The following is an 18,911-nucleotide window of genomic DNA, read 5'->3' as shown; positions in this document are numbered from 1 at the left end:
AATTTTTTATTATAATTAAGTACACTGTAGCTGTCTTCAGACACACCAGAAGAGGGTGTCAGATCTCATATAACTGGTGGTTGTGAGGCACCATGTGGTTGCTGGGATTTGAACTTAGAACCTTCAGTAAAGTAGTCAGTGCTCTTACCCACTGACCCATCTCGCCAGCTCCCTTTTCTTTTCTTTTTTTGAGACAAGGTTTTACTATATATATAACCCTGGCTGTCTTGGAACTCATTACTATGTAGACCAGCTGGCCTCAAACTCAGAGAGAGCCACCTGCCTCTGTCTCCTGAGTACTGGGATTAAAGGTGTGTGCTAACACACCTAGCATTTTGTTTCATTTCTTAACTAGAAACCCAGATAGAGTACTTGGCGTTTTGTGTTGTGAATTTATTTGGCAGACTGGTAAAAGTCTCAGGAATAAAAGAATTATGTTGATGTGTTTGTTTCAGGCATAGTATAGTAGAAAAGCATTTTGATGTTTAATGGTGACAAAATCAGAAGGCACTACAAATGTTAGAGTTTGTTGCCTATATTCATAATCGAGGAGAAAACCAACCAGTTCAGATTTAGTAAAATGAAGATAAATTTCCTCCCTTCCAAGTTATTACTAGATTCCCTCAATTTTATCCAAGGACTTCTTGGGCATCCCTGGATCCCAGGTTGGAACTTATACAACTGTGCTGAAATGCTCAGGTAGGCTAATTAATGGACACAATGTTGTATTCTTTTTTTTTTTTGGCTTTTGTTTTTTTTGTTGTTGTTGTTGTTTTTGTTTTTTGTTTTTCCATGAGATAGGTTTTCTCTGTGTAGCCCTGGCTGTCCTGGAACTCACTCTGTTGACCAGGCTGGCCTCGAACTCAGAAATCCGCCTGCCTCTGCCTCCCAAGTGCTGGGATTAAAGGCGTGCGCCACCACCGCCCAGCACAATGATTGATTATTATTCTTTACCTTAACATTTACTAGTAAAGTATTGTTTTCAGCTAGAGATTGGGCAGTTGTGGACAGAATTTTTGTGTGGCTGAGATACAGGTGTTTATCTCTCTCAGTTAGGTTAAGGCTTGTTTCCTTAAAACATTCCAGTTCTTGTAGCAGGTTAGTGGCTTCTTCTCAGCTGCACTTTTGAAACTTGTCAGAGGATACTTTGTAGGAGGAACCTGAGTTTCCTTCCTGTCCCACTAACTGTCAACCATTTGTGATCCATAGACATGTAAGGATTTCCTTTAAGATTGATTGGCTCCTGCTTAGCCAGTTAAAATCTCTTTAAGTGTTAGGTGATGTTTTTAAGGTTATTAACCTTTATAAATGTTAGACAAATGTTAGGCAAGTGTGGATTTAGCAGTAGATAGACGTGAGAAAATAGATGAGGCCGTCAAGGAGACTTAGTGCTTATGCTCAGCAGTCTTCCTTTGCTCTCTGCAGGGTGTTGGCTTTAGGACACGGCCTGCCAAGTCTCCTACTTAAAACATGAAACTGTCTCTGTATACACATCATCTCTTCCACTTTAAACTATCTCTAGATTACCTGTAGTTCATAATGTACACAGTTGTTATACTGTATTATTTAGGGGATATTGACAAGGAAAAACATTGCTACATTCAGGGTGGATTTTTAGATCCACAGTCAAGTGAATCCATGGGGGTGGGGACTTTAAGATTGTTTATAGTGTCTGACACCAGTTTTCAGTTACAAGATCTTTATTCTGGGACACTTGAGAAAGTAGTGAACCAGTGTGGTGTACAGTATGCTGGGATAGCTGTCAGGTCCTGGGTTAGTTTCTCACCTCCTTTTATGTTTTTTTTTTTTTTCCTGTGGTGCTGGGTGTCAGACCAAGGGAGCACATTTTACTGCTGAACAACACTCATGACCTTGTTTTCATACAGGAACAACACTTCTGTGGGCGTCAGGACTGTGAGACTGTACTGACAAACTGCCCTCTGCACTATAAAATGCTGCCTAAGCTGACATAATGGAGCACATGGAATAAAATTAACTTGATAGTGATAGTTCGGGCCATGGGCTATTTGGTGTAGACTACCTTAATAACTGAGACTACTCTATTGGGAGATGTCACTGATGATGTCCTGTCTTTCTCTGTGATGACCTCAGAGCTGTTGAAATACATGTTTGTGGCATCTCTATTCTAATTCATTGCTGTATTTTACTTGACTCCTCTTTTATTCAATTTTATGCATTTTTACTGGGCAATGGTGGCATCCCAGCACTTGGGAGGCCAGAAGCAGGCGGATTTCCGAGTTCGAGGCCAGCCTGGTCTACAGAGTGAGTTCCAGGATAGCCAGGGCTACACAGAGAAACCCTGTCTCGAAAAAAACAAAGAAAAAAGAAAAAAGAAACTGATATGTAATGTCTTTAATACTTAGAAATCATTCTAAGAAGAATGGTTTCTAAAAATTTCTAAAAAGAAAATATTTCTTTTTCAGATTATATTTTATATTGGACAGTATATTATGACGAAAAGATTATATGACGAGAAGCAGCAGCATATTGTGTATTGCTCAAATGATCTTCTAGGAGATGTGTTTGGAGTCCCAAGTTTCTCTGTGAAGGAGCACAGGTAAGCCTTCTGTGTAGTTGGTTATAAGGACACCAGCTGTGCGTGGGGCTGGAGAGATGCTCAGTGGTTAAGAGCAGCGGCTGCTTTTGCAGAGGACCCAGATTCAGTTCCCAGCACCCACATGGCAGCTCACAACTGTTGGTAATGACAGTGCTATAGGATCTGGTACCCTCACACAGACATACACATACAGGTAAACATCAATGCATAGAAAGAAAAAAAAATACAACTTTAAAAAAAAGCACCAACTGGACAATCATTGCATCTCACCTCTGTCAGAGATAAACTGTGACCATATAACCAAAATGCTAAAATGTGGTTTCATTTTTGGGGGCCCTACTGCTATTAACTGTACTGACCTGATACTTTTTTTTTTATTTGAGTTGGGGAGCAATCATAGCATATTGTGTGGGAATCCCTTCTCTGGAATTGTAACCTTTTTTGTTGTTGTTGTGGTTTTGTGTTTGTGTGTGTGATTTGTGTTTGATTGTGTGCATGCATGTGCCCATGCCACTGTGAGTATGGCAGTCAGAAGACCACATTCAAGAGTCAGCCCCTCCTTCCACCATGTGGGTACTGGGGATTGAACTCAGGTCACCAGGCCTGACCTTTTGAGACAAGCCCTGTCATTAAAGTGTGGATGTGTGAATGGATCTAACATTCCTCAGCTGTACATTCTCTTACTTTTTTTTTTCCTTACAAGGAAAATATATGCAATGATCTACAGAAACTTAGTGGTTGTAAATCAGCAAGGTAAGTAAATTTTGAATATTATAAACCTACTATAACTTAAAAACAGTTCTTTTTGATACAAGGTCTTACATTTCCTAGACTATCCTCAAACTCATTATGTGGCTAAGGACCCTTGAGCTTTCTGTGTATGTGTATATGTGTCTGTAGGGCTGGACTCAGATGCCATAGAGTACATGTAGAAGTGAGAAAACAACTTTGTGGGATTGGTTCTGCCTTTTCCATGGGTTCTGGTCTCCAGCTCAGGCTTCTGGCTTGCATGGCAGGCACTTTCATCTCCTGAGCCATCTTGCCAGTACCCTGATAATGTTTTAAAGGCTTGGATGTATACTCAGTGCTTTCCTAGCATGTATGCAGCACTGGCTTTAGTCCTTAGCACTGTAACACATTGGTACTGCTGTCATTTTGTGTGTGCTTCTGGCTCTCCTTATTGTTTTTTTTTTTTAATTAGCTCTTTGAGTGCCTAGCAATTTTTTTTTTTTTTGTAATTATTTGGGGAATATTAATGTTTTGCCTGCACATATGTCTGTGTCCCATCTGTGTGCAGTGCCTTTGGAGGACAGAAGAGGCTATTAGGACTGCTAGACCTTGTTACAGACACTTAGGAATGCCGTGTGGCTGCTGGGAATTGAAGGCAGAACCTCTGGCAGAGTAGCCAGGCCTCTTAACCATAGAGCTGTGTTTCTAGCCTCTACTTTTTTGTTATTTTGAGATCGAATCCCTGTAAACTATCCAGGCTCATTTGGAACCCAGGCTTCCTGCTCCCCTCCCAAGTAGCTGGCATTTGTTCATGTATTCAGCACTGCTAGGAGTGGAACTCAGGTTCACCCCTGCTTTTAGAAAGTACTGTACTAGTTAGCTGCCCCGGACAGCCTTTGATTCATCTCATTCTCTATTTAGAAATTAAAGTGACTTTTTTCATTTTATTTGTATGGGTATTTTTCCTGTCTGTGTGCTTGTATGCATGATTGTATGTGTACCATGTGTGTGCAGTGCCCATCAAGGTCAGAAGCAGGGCATTGAGTCTCCTAGGCCCGGAATGAGACTGTTGTGAGTGAGCTGCACCTTTGGAAGAACTTTCAGTGCTCCTAAGCACTAGTCATCTCTCCAGCCCCTTTTTGGAAAAAATAATTTAATTATAGGGCCGGGTGTGGTTACACATACCTTTAATCTTAGCAGTTGGGAGGCAGAGGCAGATGGACTTGTCCAGCCAAGTTTACATAATGAGAACCTGTCTCAAAAAAAGAGAAAAGAGGGGGCTGGTGAGATGGCTCAGCGGGGAAGAGCACCGACTGCTCTTCGGAAGGTCATGAGTTCAAATCCCAGCAACCACATGGTGGCTCACAACCACCCATAATGAGATCTGACGCCCTCGTCTGGTGCGTCTGAAGACAGCTACAGTGTACTTACATATAATAAATAAATAAATCCTTAAAAAAAAAGAGAGAAAAGAAAGTTTTAATTATTCAGGCGTCCCTTTATGTGGGTATGTGCACATGAGTAACTGTCCATAAAAGCCAGAAGTGTTAGCTTCCCTAGAGCTGGAGTTATGGTGGTTTTGAGCTATGACAGCTGGGAACTGGACTTAGATCTGCTGTAAGAGCAATATGTACTCTTGATCACTGAGTCATCTCTCGTCAGCCCAACGATTCTCCTTAAAATTAAAAGAAAATACATGTGTTTGTGTTTTGAGCATCCTTATGTCATGATGTGCATTTAAGAGTCAGAATTGAGTATCCTGTTATCTTTGTCAAAACTCTGGGTTATCAGGGTTTTTTCTGAAGAACAGATAATGTTAAAAGCTGCTTGGTACAAGCATGATGAATCCTCGAAGTGCATTGTGATGTTTCAGGAAGTAATATAATTACCTATGTAGGACCTTGAAAGAGTGGGGTTTTATCTCTTCTCTAGCCCTTCTTTCTTTCTCTTGTTTCTTGAGTGGACACTTAACTTTTGTTTTGTTTTGTTTTGTTTTTTGAGACAGGGTTTCTCTATGTAGCCCTGGCTGTCCTGGAACTCACTCTGTAGCTCAGACTGGCCTCACTCAGAAATCCGCCTGCCTCTGCCTCCCAAGTGCTGGGATTAAAGGCGTGCACCACCACCGCCCTGTGACACTTAACATTTTTAGGTAAGCACCATTTGAGCTCTTTCCTTGGCAGTTCTGTTTTAGTGAATTGAGGACAGGACCTTGTGTGGTTCGCAAGCACTCTGATGTTGAGCTACATACCTAGACTGATGTAATTAGTTGTTCTTGGGATGTAGCCTTTTTGAGAATCTAGTAAAGTTACTTGATTTTCATTCTATAAGTATACACACATGGATTGTGTTTTGATAGTTTTTTGTTTTTTTAAGATTTATTTATTTATTTATTATATATAAGTACACTGTAGCTGTCTTTAGACACCCCAGAAGAGGGCACCAGATCTTATTACGGATGGTTGTGAGCCACCATGTGGTTGCTGGGATTTGAATTCAGGACCTTTGGAAGAGCAGTCAGTGCTCTGAACCGCTGAGCCATCTCCAGCCCCCTGTTTGTTTTTAAGAAAGAGTTTCTCTTTTCTTTTTAAAGACAGGCTCTCACTGTGCAGCTGTGGTTGGCTAGAACTCACTATGTAGAGCAGGCAGACCCTGAACTCCCAAAGATCCATCCACCTGCTTCTGCCTTCCAGGCTTACAAACCACCATATCTGTTAGTAGTTGTATTTGAATATTGGTAGGTGTGGGCTCTGAAACACCATAAACCTTACCATTATCCTTAAATGTAACTACTGTGTTCAGAAGCTGGCTTTGTTTCTAGACTGAATCAACCACTCTTGTGATCCCACTATTTCATTCCAGATTCAAGAGTCACTGTGTTATGTACACAGTGTATTGTAAAAGGCACCAAGATCTTCCCTAAACAAAGAACAAAGTAATGATGAGTTTGGTAACTGAGACCTGTGATTTTCGGCTTCTGTCTCATGATCCTAAGATTACTGGGACCTGCTAAGGCTCCGTATGATGTCGGGTGGCACAATATACAGTTACGGAATCTGATAGTATTTTGAATTTTCTCAAATATTTAATAGTCATTCACTTAATAAATTTTGACAGATTATTAGAATTAAAGGGTAATATGTAGATTACTGACATTTTCTTTTTTGGTTTTGTGTTTCAGTTAAGTTAAAGTAATTTTGAAAATCTTAGATGAGTCTTGCTAGCCTTGTCATACCTGTTACTTCATTACATCCGTTTTATAACTATTCCACATCCTTAGACAGAGTTCCCAGGTAATTTGTATACTGCCATAATACAAGAAAGACATTTGACGACGTCGGTAATTCATTGTTTTGGGTGCTCAGTCAGTGCTCAGCCATGGATGTGCTTTAGGGTGGTAGTGAAGGGTATTCGATTGTGATTTTTGAGTAATTTTGTCCACTCCAAAACTGGAACTTGGGTGTTTTGAGACCTTGGTCTATAAAAGTAAGTACAAACTACACCTGTCTATCTGCATAACTCATTTAAATTCATTATTTTCCCAAGCTAAATCTTTCACCTTCCCACAGTCCTTTCTTGGTGAGTGGTACCACACATTTTTCATCTAATTAGACTCTTGGGGTCCTCTTTAACACTTCCTTTTCCTTACAAACACCTGATTTTAGCCAGTTTTTGTGTCTTAATTTTTTTGGTTTTTTAAGACAGGGTTTCTCTCTATACAGCTCTGGGCTAAGCATGTGCAAACTCCCACCCCACGAACTTTAATGCTGTTTTGTTTGTATTCAAATACTGTTTGATTGCCTCTGTACTCTGCTGTTTGTTTCCCCCTGTAGGCATGGGGTCCAGCACCTCTCCAGTGCTAACTGAGGTCTCCTCCACTGAATCACTGCAGACCTTTTCTTTTTTCTTTGACAGTCTCACTAAGTTGCCCAGGCTAGCCTGAAATTTGTAATCCTCCTATCTAAGCCTGCTGGAGATGATTGGTCTAAATCACCATGCCCAGTGGGTTTGTCGTTGTTGGTTTTTTTCTGTGGTTTGGGTTATTATTTTTGTTTTTTAAATTCTGTGTTGTCAGAGTGGTTTGTTGCTTCTTATGTAGGAGTTTCATGGTTGCTCCCTGGGAGAATGGTTCTGTGAGCTGGGAAATTAGTTTTATGTCTTGAACTAAAACACTTAATGGTGAGAGGCTGTAACATGGCCTCAGACAAGGTTGTATAACTGCTTGAATAACTGTTGAGAAGAATGACATTTTATGCTATTAGGCTGAACACACATGGCTCTGCACAGCAAGCCTGCATCTTTATGCCACAGGAACTCTTTGTGTCTAGGTGATCTCTCACATATTAACTCCCTCAGTCTGCAGTGTCTTGTATATAGCAGCTTCAGCATAGGCTATTTCAGAATCTGTCCCGATAGTTCTTCAGAGACCCTTTCCCCATGTCTCCTAAACAATACTTTTGTTTCCTCTGCTAGTATATCTTAAAATTTGCTTATTTTACTTCATAATTCCTGTTGAATTTATACCTCCAGTATGCAAATGACACTTGACACACATGGTTAATATTTGTTGAAAGGTTAAATTTTGTACAGGGCATGTGTTAGACTGAGCATGTTGAATTCTTGCTTTCTTTGTTTTGATTCAGTTTTTACTTTCTCTTACAATCTCCAGACTCTAGCACACCACTGAATGAGAGCAGATGCCGGCCTGAAGGTGGGAGTGACCTGAAGGTAACACTTGCATGAAGGTCTAACTCTAACACACGTTTCTTTTAAAAATATTCTGTGTGTACTGTCTGTGAGTATGAGTGTGTGTGTACATCCTTCAGCCAAAAGAGGGTGAAGCTTACCTGGAGCTGGACTTAAAAGTGGTTGTGAGCTGGCCCAAACATGAGTGATGGGAACCAAACTCATCCCGGCAAGAACAGTGCATGTTCTGAATCTCTTGAGCCATCTCTCCAGCTTCATGACAAATAGTTCTTGAAAATTGGGAAGGTTACATAAAACAGAATTTAGAACAGCCAATGTTTTATGTTTACTTTGCAATGTTTTTTTCTTTTTCTTATGTATTTAGGACCCTGTGCAAGAGCCACAAGAAGAGAAACCTTCATCTTCTGATTTAGTTTCTAGACCATCTACCTCATCTAGAAGGAGATCCATTAGTGAGACAGGTACATGGGAACATTTATATGACATACTAAATAGTTGCTTGGTGTTTCCTTTTAGTCAAATAACCCTGTCACAGAGGTCTGAGACCTAAGACCACTGAAAACCAGACATTTACTTTATCACATTAGCAAAATTATGGTTATGAAGTAGCAATGAAAATAGTTTTATGGTTGGTGTCACCACCATGAGGAACAGTATTAAAGAGTCCACAGTGTTAGGAAGGTGGAGAGCTGCTGCCCTAGAGTCCTGATAAAAGGAGATGAAGTCTTGTTTTCAAGTTTGTTTTGTTTTTGTTTGTCTGTTTGTTTTGGAGACAGGGCTTCTATGTAGACCAGGCTGGCCTTGCATATCTTTTTTTTTTTTAAAGATTTATATATTTTATGTGTATGAGTATACTGTAGCTGTACAGATGGCTGTGAGCCATCATGTGTGTGGGTGCTGGGAATTGAAGTCAGGACCTGTCAGCCCAGCTGGCTCCGACGTAGTTCACTGTAGCTGTCTTTAGACGAACCAGAAGAAGGTGTCAGATCTCATTACGGGTGGTTGTGAGCTGGATATGTGGTTGTTGGGATCTGAACTCAGGACCTTCGGAAGAGCAGTCAGTGCTCTTACCTGCTGAGCCATCTCGCCAGCCCATATATCTTATTTTTAAAGCTTAATGTTGACAGGAAAATTGCATATACTATTGAATCAGTAAAAGCTCTAGATGGATTAAAGTTTCCTAACTTGTAGAGGTAAAGTTCAGGAAGAAGGTTGCAAGCTTATTAATAGAGCTTGAACTTAGCTAGACAGACCCAGTGAAACACCGCTGACTTTTGAAGCATTAATGGTTGACTTTTCTATTTAATGTAGTTGAGATTAAATTTTGTTGCAAATAGCTGCTGAAGATATTTCAATTTCTAAATCAGTCACAGTTCAGGGAGTTTTTTGTTGTTGTTGTTTTGGGTATTTTTTTTTTTTTTTACTTTTTTTCTTTTGGTTTTTCAAGACAGGGTTTCTCTGTGTAGCCCTGGCTGTCCTAGAACTCACTCTGTAGACCAGGTTGGCCTTGAACTCAGAAATCCGCCTGCTTCTGCCTCCCAAGTGCTAGGATTAAAGGCATGCACCACCACTGCTTGGCACAGGGAGTTTTAAATACCCATTTTCCTTTACTATATAGAAGAGAACACAGATGAACTACCTGGTGAACGGCAAAGGAAGCGCCACAGATCCTTGTCCTTTGATGAGAGCCTGGGTCTATGTGTGCTGAGGGAGATGTGCTGTGAGCGCAGCAGCAGCAGCAGCAGCAGCAGCAGCAGCAGCAGCAGCAAGTCCACAGAGACGCCCTTGCATCAGGTAGTGCTCAGGTTTGAGAAATGATCTTACTTTGTAATATGGAAGTGTCTTGCCTGCCAGAATGTATGCCATGTGCATTCAGTGCTGTTGGAGGCTACAAGAGGGTATGGCCTCCCCTAGAACTAGAGGTAGGGATGGGATGGTTGTGGGTGTTAGGGATGGAGCCTGGGTCCTCTCCAAGAGTAGCAAACTATTTAAAGTCCTGTGTTCTGATTTTAAATAAAACAAGTCTTTGAAAAAATATCTAATCCCTACAATCATAATAAGCCTATAAATAAAATAAATGCCTGTGTTTGATGTGAGATTGTTGCTGAACACAGAGGTAAATTTCAATCTCAAATCTAGTCCTGGGTTAGGAGGTTAGAGTAGAGGAGCTCTGCTCATGGTAAAGTTAACAGAGTCTGTCATTGCTGATGTAATCCCTTACACTGAAGAACCTTTGTGAACCACGGTACTAATAGCCCAGCTGTGTTGACGCATAATGTAAGCTGAGCATTTAGAAGTTACACTTTTTGAGTAACAGAAGGTAACTGGAAATTCAGCTCAATTATATACCATAAAATCTAAAGCAAATTGTTTTGATTAATCTCCTTGCCAAGAATCAAATCTAGTTCACATGTGCTAGACAAACACAGTACCATTGTACCCAACCCCAAGTGTTTAAAGATGGGGGATAATGCTGGCTGGGCTGGAACTTTCTATGGAAACTCATATTGAACCTCAGAGATCTGCCTCTCTCTGCCTCCCAAGTTTTGGAATGAGAGGCATGTGCTTGCATAAGAGTGATTATTTGTGGTCTGGAATTGGATCTAGTTAAAAAAAGTTTGATGGATATGTAACTTTAGGTTAATTTTATTCATTATAGGTAGCTTTGAAAGATGGATTGACTGCTATCTCTCTGCCTTAATTTTTAATGCTGGAGGTTGAATCCAGGGCTCTCTGCATGCTAGGCAAATGTTCTACCAGTTAATTACATCCCCAATCAGCCAACCAACCAGTCAGTCAGTCAATCAATCAGTATCTTTGTGTGTATCCTATCTAATATAATAGAATCCATGTTCTTGCTATGTACTCAGAATACGACCTGCTATCAAAATGATTTGGTTTTTTGTTTTTTTGTTTTTTTGTTTTTTTCTGAGACAGGGTTTCTCTGTATAGCCCTGGCTGTCCTGGAACTCACTCTGTAGACCAGGCTGGCTCGAACTCTAAAAATCCACCTGCCTCTGCCTCCCACAAGTGCTGGGATTAAAGGCGTGTGCCACCACTGCCCGGCTTAAGATTTATTTATTATACATAAGTACACTGTAGCTGTCTTCAGATGTGCCAGAAGAGGACATCAGATCTCATAATGGGTGGTCATGAGCCACCAAGTGATTGCTAGGATTTGAACTCATGACCTTTGGAAGATCCGTCAGTGCTCTTATCCACTGAGCCCCCTCGCTAGTCCCAGATGCCAGCTTTGTAATGTGTCTTAACTAGCATTCTAGCACACTAACAGTGTGAGTAGGGGACGCCTTCACCTTTTTTTTTTTTTTAAAGATTTTATTTTTATTTATGTGTATGAGTACATTGTAGCTGTACAGATGGCTGTGAGCTATCGTGTGTGCCTGCTGTTGAACTCGGGACCTCTGCTGGCCCCGCTTTTTCCGGTGTAATTTACTGTAGCTGTCTTCAGACGTACCAGAAGAGGGCGTCCGATCTCATTATGGGTGGTTGTGAGCCACCATGTGGTTGTTGGGATCCAAACTCAGGACCTTCGGAAGAGCAGTCAGTGCTCTTACCGGCTGAGCCATCTCGCCAGCCCAGCCTTTGCCTTCTTGTATTTAATAGGAGAAACTCACAGTTGTGCTTCATATAATTAATGGGTGTGTATGTAATTATACAGGTAGGAAAGGTCATTAAACGTGGAAGAATTTTTATTTGTGGTATTGTGAGAACCTTAGCCAAAGAAAGATGAGTGGGACTTAGAAACTCAGATTATCTTACTAAGGAAAAGTTAGTGTGTGGATTGATTTAGGAAACAAGATCTGGCTGGAGCATGGGTGTTGAATAGGGTGGAGGGTGTGTTTAGCTGGACATTCAAAAATGTTAATGCAGTCATTCTGAGTGTAACCCTGGAGCTAAGGGACTTTGACTTTTTTTCTTCATGAAGTAGAATTTTGAACAGGGAAAATTCAATATTAATGTAATAACCTTGAACCTTAACCTAGTGCCAGTCTACTTAGTATGAGGCTGAGAAGGAATTAGTGGCCTGGGATGAATAAGGAAGGTCTAAGTGAGGCAGGCTCAGGCAGTGCATTTACAATCACTTTATTCTTCTTCCATAGGATCTCGATGATGGCATAAGTGAACATTCTGGTGATTGCCTGGACCAGGATTCAGTTTCTGATCAGTTTAGTGTAGAATTTGAAGTTGAGTCTCTTGACTCAGAAGATTACAGCCTAAGTGACGAAGGGCTCGAGCTCTCAGATGACGATGATGAGGTGGGCTTCCATGTTTATTAGCTTTCTAATAAGGTGAAGACAGACGTAATCTACTCAGATTCTCTTGAAATTCATTCTTTTTCATTTGTTCAAGATAGAATATTGCTTTGTGGACTTGAGGTGAAATTTAATAGTTTCTTTGCTTGATTTTATTTATTTATTTAGATTTATTCATTATGTACAGCATTCTGCCTGAATGTATGCCTGCAGGCCAGAAGAGGGCACCAGATCTCATTTTAGATGGTTATTAGCCACATGTGGTTGCTGGAAATTGAAATCAGGACCTTTGGAAGAAGAGCCAGTGCTTTTAACCTCTTAGCCATCTCTCCAGCTCTTTCCTTGATTTATTATAGTCTCATATTACTAAGTAAAAAACTTAGGAGAGTTTTTGAACAATGTTTTTAAACTTTTTTTGAGTTGATTGAGTGTTTTTGTTTTGTTTTTTGTTTTTTTGAGACTTGGTTTCTCTGTGTAGCCCTAGCTGTCCTGGAATTTGCTTTGTAGACCAGGCTGGCCTCAGATCTGCCTGCCTCTGCTTCCCAAGTCCTGGGATTAAAGCTGTGTACTACCACTGCTCTGCTAATGATGAATATTCTTATAATGGCTTGCCCACAAAATTCTCCATTTGGTCCTCCAATTTATGCATATATGTATGTGTTTAATTGTTTTTTTTTTTAAGATATTATTTGTTTAATGTTTATGAGTACACTGTAGCTGTCTCCCAGACACAACAGAAGAGGGCATCAGATCCCATTTCAGATGGTTGTGAGCCACCATATGGTTGCTGGGGATTGAACTCAGGACCTCTGGAAGAGCAGTCAGTGCTCTTAACCACTGAGCCATCTCTCCAGCCCATGTTTACTTGTTTTTGAGACAGAGTATCAACATGTATCCCTGGCTGACCCTGAACTGGCTATCTAGACCAGGCTGGCCTCAAACTCACAGGAGTCCTCTTGCCTCTGCCTCCTGAGTGCTGGGATGAAAGTTGTGAGCCACTCCTTCTGCCTCTCCCTCTCAGTACTGATTTGTTTCTTTATTAATGTAAAACATGCAGCAAACAGTGTCACATAGAACCTGAACTTCTCTTTCCTGGGAGTAACTATACGTTTAACATTTCTAGTTGCTTTCTGACTAATGACTCAAATTTATAAAATGCTTTCTTGAGTATTTTTGGTTTTAAGTATTTAACAACTCTTGCCATGGTGAGTAAAGATTTTACTATCCTGCTTTTCCTGCTTGACTTGAACTGCATTTAACTTTCTTTCAGAACTTCTTGTGGACAGTTAATGTATCAAGCTATTTGTTTAAGACTTACTAAGAATTCAGGCTTCTTGGTTGAAGAATTCAATTGATGTTAATGAATTTGTCTTATCAGGTCTATGGGGTCACAGTCTATCAGACAGGAGAAAGTGATGCAGACTCTTTTGAGGGAGATCCTGAAATTTCCTTAGCTGTAAGTATATATATTTTTCAAGGAAATAAAAACACAATGTTGAGATCAGAATTAGGAAAATATGGTTAATTTACTTCTTCAAGTGAGGTAATTTCATACTGTTAAAACTTTTAAACTCATATGACTTAAAGCACTTCTTTGTTGTAGTGGGATCTGTTGCTACATTTGCTTGGTTTTATGGGGTGGAATTTAAATTTGAGCATACTAGAAACTGGAAGTGCATATACTATATGCAAGGATATAGTATATGTTCAATAATGAGGCAGGGGTGTGGAAGAGTTTGCCTTTCCAGGTGTGTAAAGAGAATTTGAGTAAGGAGGAGACACTGAGCAGTTAAGAAGAGAGTACAGGTGCCAGGCGATGGTGGCGCATGCCTTTAATCCCAGCACTTGGGAGGCAGAGGCAGGTGGATTTCCGAGTTCGAGGCCAGCCTGGTCTACAGAGTGAGTTTCGGGACAGCCAGGACTATACAGAGAAACCCTGTCTCGAACCTCCCCCCCCCAAAAAAAAAAAAAAAGAGAGAGAGAATGTACAGGAAAACTGATGGGTGTCGGGGAGGGGGTGCATATAGTTTGGATTGTGGTGAGAAGAGTAGATTTTAGTTCCAATAAGTAGCTGACAGGAATTATGTACAGCTTCTCTTACGGGTGGGAACTGGATATTTAGTTGCACTGGGGCCTTTAGAGCATGTTTTAAAGAATCCTAGCAACTGGTGTGTTGGAAGAGCAGGTTTCATCTGGATTTATCATGTAATGTCTGCACTGTCCAGGATTGAGCTCTGAAGGCCATGAGTACAGACTTAGATGCAGAGGAAAAGAACTGTGCCATTTTCTTTAGCTCAGTTGATGAGCTAATGCATCCTCAGAAGATAAAAAGGACAGGCATACAGTACATTTTGAGAGTATATAATTTGTTTTAGGGTTCCTCCCCCCCCTTTTTTTTTACAGTGCTAGGGATTGATCTCAGGCCTACAGTCAAACATCTCTGTCTCTTTTTTGTTTGTTTGTTTTTCGAGACAGGGTTTCTCTGTATAGCCCTGGCTGTCCTGGAACTCACTCTGTAGACAAAGGTGGCCTCGAACTCAGAAATCTGCCTGCCTCTGCTTCCCTTTTTTTTTTTCTATTTTAAAGAATTATTTGATGTATATGAGTACACTCGTTGTGGCTGTCCTCAGACACACCAGATGAGGGCATCGATTCCCATTACAGGTGGTTGTGAGCCACCATGTGGTTGCTGAGAAAGACAGTGCTTAGAAACTCTGAGCCATCTCTCCAGCCTGAAACTGTTTCACCTGTTTACTTTTGTGTGTGTATCTATGTAGGGAGAGCACCTAGAGTCTACTCTGTTAGCCGATTTCTGGTATACAGTATTAGTTATAGTCCTCGTGTTCTTTGCCTGTTTATGTAAAATATGAAATGTGAAAATTACACTACATGGTATACTCTTACCTCAGCCATATTGAAATTAGCCTTGAAGAGTTACTGTCTTTTTTATTGAAGGACTATTGGAAATGTACCTCATGCAATGAAATGAATCCTCCCCTTCCATCACACTGCAACAGATGTTGGACCGTTCGTGAGAACTGGCTTCCAGAGGATAAAGGGAAAGATAAAGTGGAAATCTCTGAAAAAGCCAAGCTGGAAAACTCAGCTCAGGCAGAAGAAGGCTTAGATGTGCCTGATGGCAAAAAAGTGACAGAAGAGAGCGGTGCTAAGGAGCCATGTGTGGAGGACAGTGAGGAGAAGGTCGCAGAGATGCCTCTGTCACAGGAGAGTGAGGACTATTCCCAGCCATCAACTTCCAGCAGCATTGTTTTTAGCAGCCAAGAAAGTGCCAAAGAGTTGAGGGAGGAAACGCAGGACAAAGAGGAAAGTATGGAATCTAGCTTCTCCGTGAATGCCATCGAACCATGTGTGATCTGCCAGGGGCGGCCTAAAAATGGTTGCATTGTTCACGGCAAAACGGGACACCTCATGTCATGTTTCACGTGTGCAAAGAAGCTAAAGAAAAGGAATAAGCCCTGCCCAGTGTGCAGACAGCCAATCCAGATGATTGTGCTGACTTACTTCAACTAGCTGACCTGCCTGTAAAGTAGAATTTTATATTCCTAACTATATAACCCCCCAAATTAGACAACATGGGTACTATTTTTATACATTAAAGCCAGAAAACTGTCTTAGTCCACATAAAATTCACTTGTAATTTATCCTCAAAAGTAAATATAGTGAATGTTTTCTTCCTTTTAGGGAAATTTCACTTGATTACTTTATATTTGTGTTATAATATAATGTAATTTGCACTGGCTATTTTCATTTTCCTTATATTTTAAATAATCTCCACTTGGAAGGACTTTGGAAGTGTACTTTGTGCAGTGAGAAAACCTCTCCTGTAGATGATGGTGGACCTTCCTCAGGAGGGGTACAGAAGAAGTAATTGATTTCTGTTTTTCTTTGTTAATAATAGGAACATTTAATTTATTTAGTATCTTTCATGTAAATAGTTAAAGACTATGTGAAGGATTGTATATTTAAGTTATTGAAATTCTGAAACTCCATAGTTCTCTAAAATGTGTGAGTTGTAGGCTGCAGAGAAGACTCCTCTGGTAAAGGCACCTGCTATGTACGCCCAGTGACACACTTTTGATCCTTGGAACCCCCAGAAAGAAGGAACCAGTTCACAAAGTTGTTCTCTGATCTCCAAATGAGCACATATACACACATTTTTTAAATGCATGAGTTGCATCTTGTAACCTCCCCTGCTCAGTTCCTGTTCTGCTGACAGAGCAGAAGTTTTCTGAGATAAAAGAGAGCTCTGTTGTCTCTGCTGCTTCTCTGCCTTTTCTGAAGTTCCTGCCAGGAGCCACCACCTGCTGAGTGCTCCTAAGCTGATGCTCCTAAGTAAAGGTGGGCTGTGATCGCAGTCCTTTTGACTTGGTCTCTTATTTCTCTCTCCATCTAGTCTCCCCTATTTTTCTCAGGCCCCTGCCTTTCTTTCAGGAACCTGGTTTGCATAGCTGCTAGCCAGCTACAGCCTGCTAATAGTAAGTGAAAACACACCTTATTTTCCAGCTTTTTCATTCTTTTGTCATATGGGGTGTGGCATAAGTGTTACAGTCTGTCCCAAGTTGAAAAGTCTGTGGCCCTTAAAGCACCTTTTTGCCTCAGCTCCATGGTTCCTGATGGTTCCTAAGTTTCAGGCCTGTACTTAGGCTAGGTTTAGAAACCAGTCTGTTGAGACATATCAGAGCATGGGTGAAGTGAACTCATTTTAAAATGAGTGCTCTATCCGTGTAGATTAATTTCCTGATTCACAATAAGCATCTTCCCCTTTGATTGAAGGGTCATGTCTTTTTCACATGTCTAAGTAGAGAAAACAAACACCTGAGCTGTCAGGTTAGAGTAACCAAAGGGTAGCTTTGTATCAATGTTGGCTGAAAACATCAAAGACAAGAGCAGTCCTCCCACATCACATGACTTAGCATTTAAATAGGAGCAGTGCTTCAGCCTTGCCATCTAACCAGGTGGAGCCTCATTCCCGTCCTTTTGTATTATTAGTTCTTAAATATTTATTTAGGTATGATATACATGTTATTGCAAATAAATGGTTTATTGAAGAATTATGAAAAGATATTTGTCCTGCACATTTTCTGCCAGTGGTCTTTTTATAATTCATTTTTATATTATGTTCATTGGTGTTATGGCTATCTGTGAGGGTGATAGAAACCCTGGAACTAGAGTTAGAGACAGGTGTGAGCTGCCATGTGGGTGCTGGGAATTGATCCATTGCTCTCTACCTTTTTAAAATTTAATGTGTATGAATGTTTTTGTTTACATGTATGTGTATTATGTGCATACACTGCCTTGAACTATGTGCATGCAGTGCCTGAAGAGGCTAGAAGAGGATATCAGATCCCTTAGAACCAGAGTTGGGATCATTGTGCACCATCCTGTTGATGCTAGGAACCTAACCCTGTCATCTGAAAGAGCAGCACATGATCTTCACCACACAGCTGTCTTTCCAGTCCACCTTTCTGAGCCACATTCTCTACTGTCCTAGTGGTCACAGATTGGGCTAGGCTAGCTGGTCAACAAGTCCCAGGGATTTGCCTGTCTGTCTCTATAATCACAAGACACATACTGTCCTGTGCACCTTCTTAACGTGGGGGCTGGGATTCGAACTGAGTCCTCATGCTTTCATCTAAGCCCCTTATTGACAACTAGTTGCTAGCCCTCCATGCTTTTTCAAAGCTAGCTCCTTTAAAAGATTTAGCAGGAGTTAATAAAACAATACTTTTTTTATTGGGTAATTTCATACATGAGCATGGTGCATTTAGATCATACCCATCCACCCTTTCCCAGTCCCTCCCAAGCCCTCCAGCTTCCTTGGCAGCTCCTTTGGTTGTGAATAGCCCACTAAGTCTAGTTAGTGCTGTCCAAGTACTTTTAATTACTATTTTTGTTTGAATCAGTATCCTCCTGCCTTCCAAATACTATTTTAACTGTATGAAATCATCAAGATAGTCTCTCACATTCCAAATTTCCAAACTACTCTTTTAGATTTATTACCTATATGCTGGATGAATCTATTACTTGTTTACAACTCCCCAAGCCTGTTACTTGGGGCTTTATACAGGGTTATAGTAACACTCTATTAATTGACTTCAAACTTTGATATGTAGTAGAGGCTGGCCTTCAACTTCTGATCTTATCTGCATTCCCATGGGCTAAAAGTACAGGTATGATCCATGCTTGGTTTCAGTGTCTTATTGGTTGGTCTTTATAGTCTCACATAACCCAAATTAGCCTTAAACTCTCTAAGTAGCCAAAGATAGCCTTGTATTACCGATCCCTTTACCACCTCCCCTCTAGTGTGAGGTTACCTGTGTGCCATCAAGTCCAGGATGTCATGTATTCTGGGCAGCACTTGCCAACTGAATCACATCCTCTGGATCCCTCTGAAATGGCTGCTTGCTTTTCATATTCCAAAACCTTTTCTGCTAAAATATTCATAAGCTTACTTTATAGTGGGAGGCCAAAATCAATACCACAGGTAGGCTACTCCTTTAGTGACCTTTGACTTAGAGTGAAGTGTATCAACTATGAGCAGCATGGCAGGCTAGACTGTAAGCACCTGTAAGAAGCCATGGCTTTAACAGTGTTCCCTTAGATTC

The 18,911-nt window shown here is 40.7% G+C and overlaps 1 protein-coding gene across 4 annotated transcripts in view; it reads left to right on the top strand.

The window, feature by feature from the left end:
* Window positions 1-17,366, top strand: part of Mdm2 (MDM2 proto-oncogene) — a 23,752-nt gene extending 6,386 nt beyond the window's left edge. For all 4 annotated transcript variants that reach the window (XM_031349453.1, XM_031349451.1, XM_031349450.1 and 1 more), the window contains 8 exons: window positions 2,445-2,578; window positions 3,282-3,331; window positions 7,974-8,032; window positions 8,376-8,472; window positions 9,630-9,805; window positions 12,133-12,288; window positions 13,664-13,741; window positions 15,241-17,366. In XM_031349453.1, coding sequence (XP_031205313.1) covers window positions 2,445-2,578; window positions 3,282-3,331; window positions 7,974-8,032; window positions 8,376-8,472; window positions 9,630-9,805; window positions 12,133-12,288; window positions 13,664-13,741; window positions 15,241-15,816 — 1,326 coding nt within the window. In that variant the 3' untranslated portion in view covers window positions 15,817-17,366. The remainder of the gene's footprint in view (window positions 1-2,444; window positions 2,579-3,281; window positions 3,332-7,973; window positions 8,033-8,375; window positions 8,473-9,629; window positions 9,806-12,132; window positions 12,289-13,663; window positions 13,742-15,240) is intronic.
* Window positions 17,367-18,911: the final 1,545 nt, after the last annotated feature.

Source organism: Mastomys coucha, unplaced genomic scaffold (genome assembly GCF_008632895.1).
Source record: "Mastomys coucha isolate ucsf_1 unplaced genomic scaffold, UCSF_Mcou_1 pScaffold4, whole genome shotgun sequence".
NCBI classification, from domain to species: domain Eukaryota; kingdom Metazoa; phylum Chordata; class Mammalia; order Rodentia; family Muridae; genus Mastomys; species Mastomys coucha.
The sequence above is the reverse complement of the archived record's forward strand: the minus strand, read 5'-3'. Positions and strand labels throughout refer to the sequence as shown.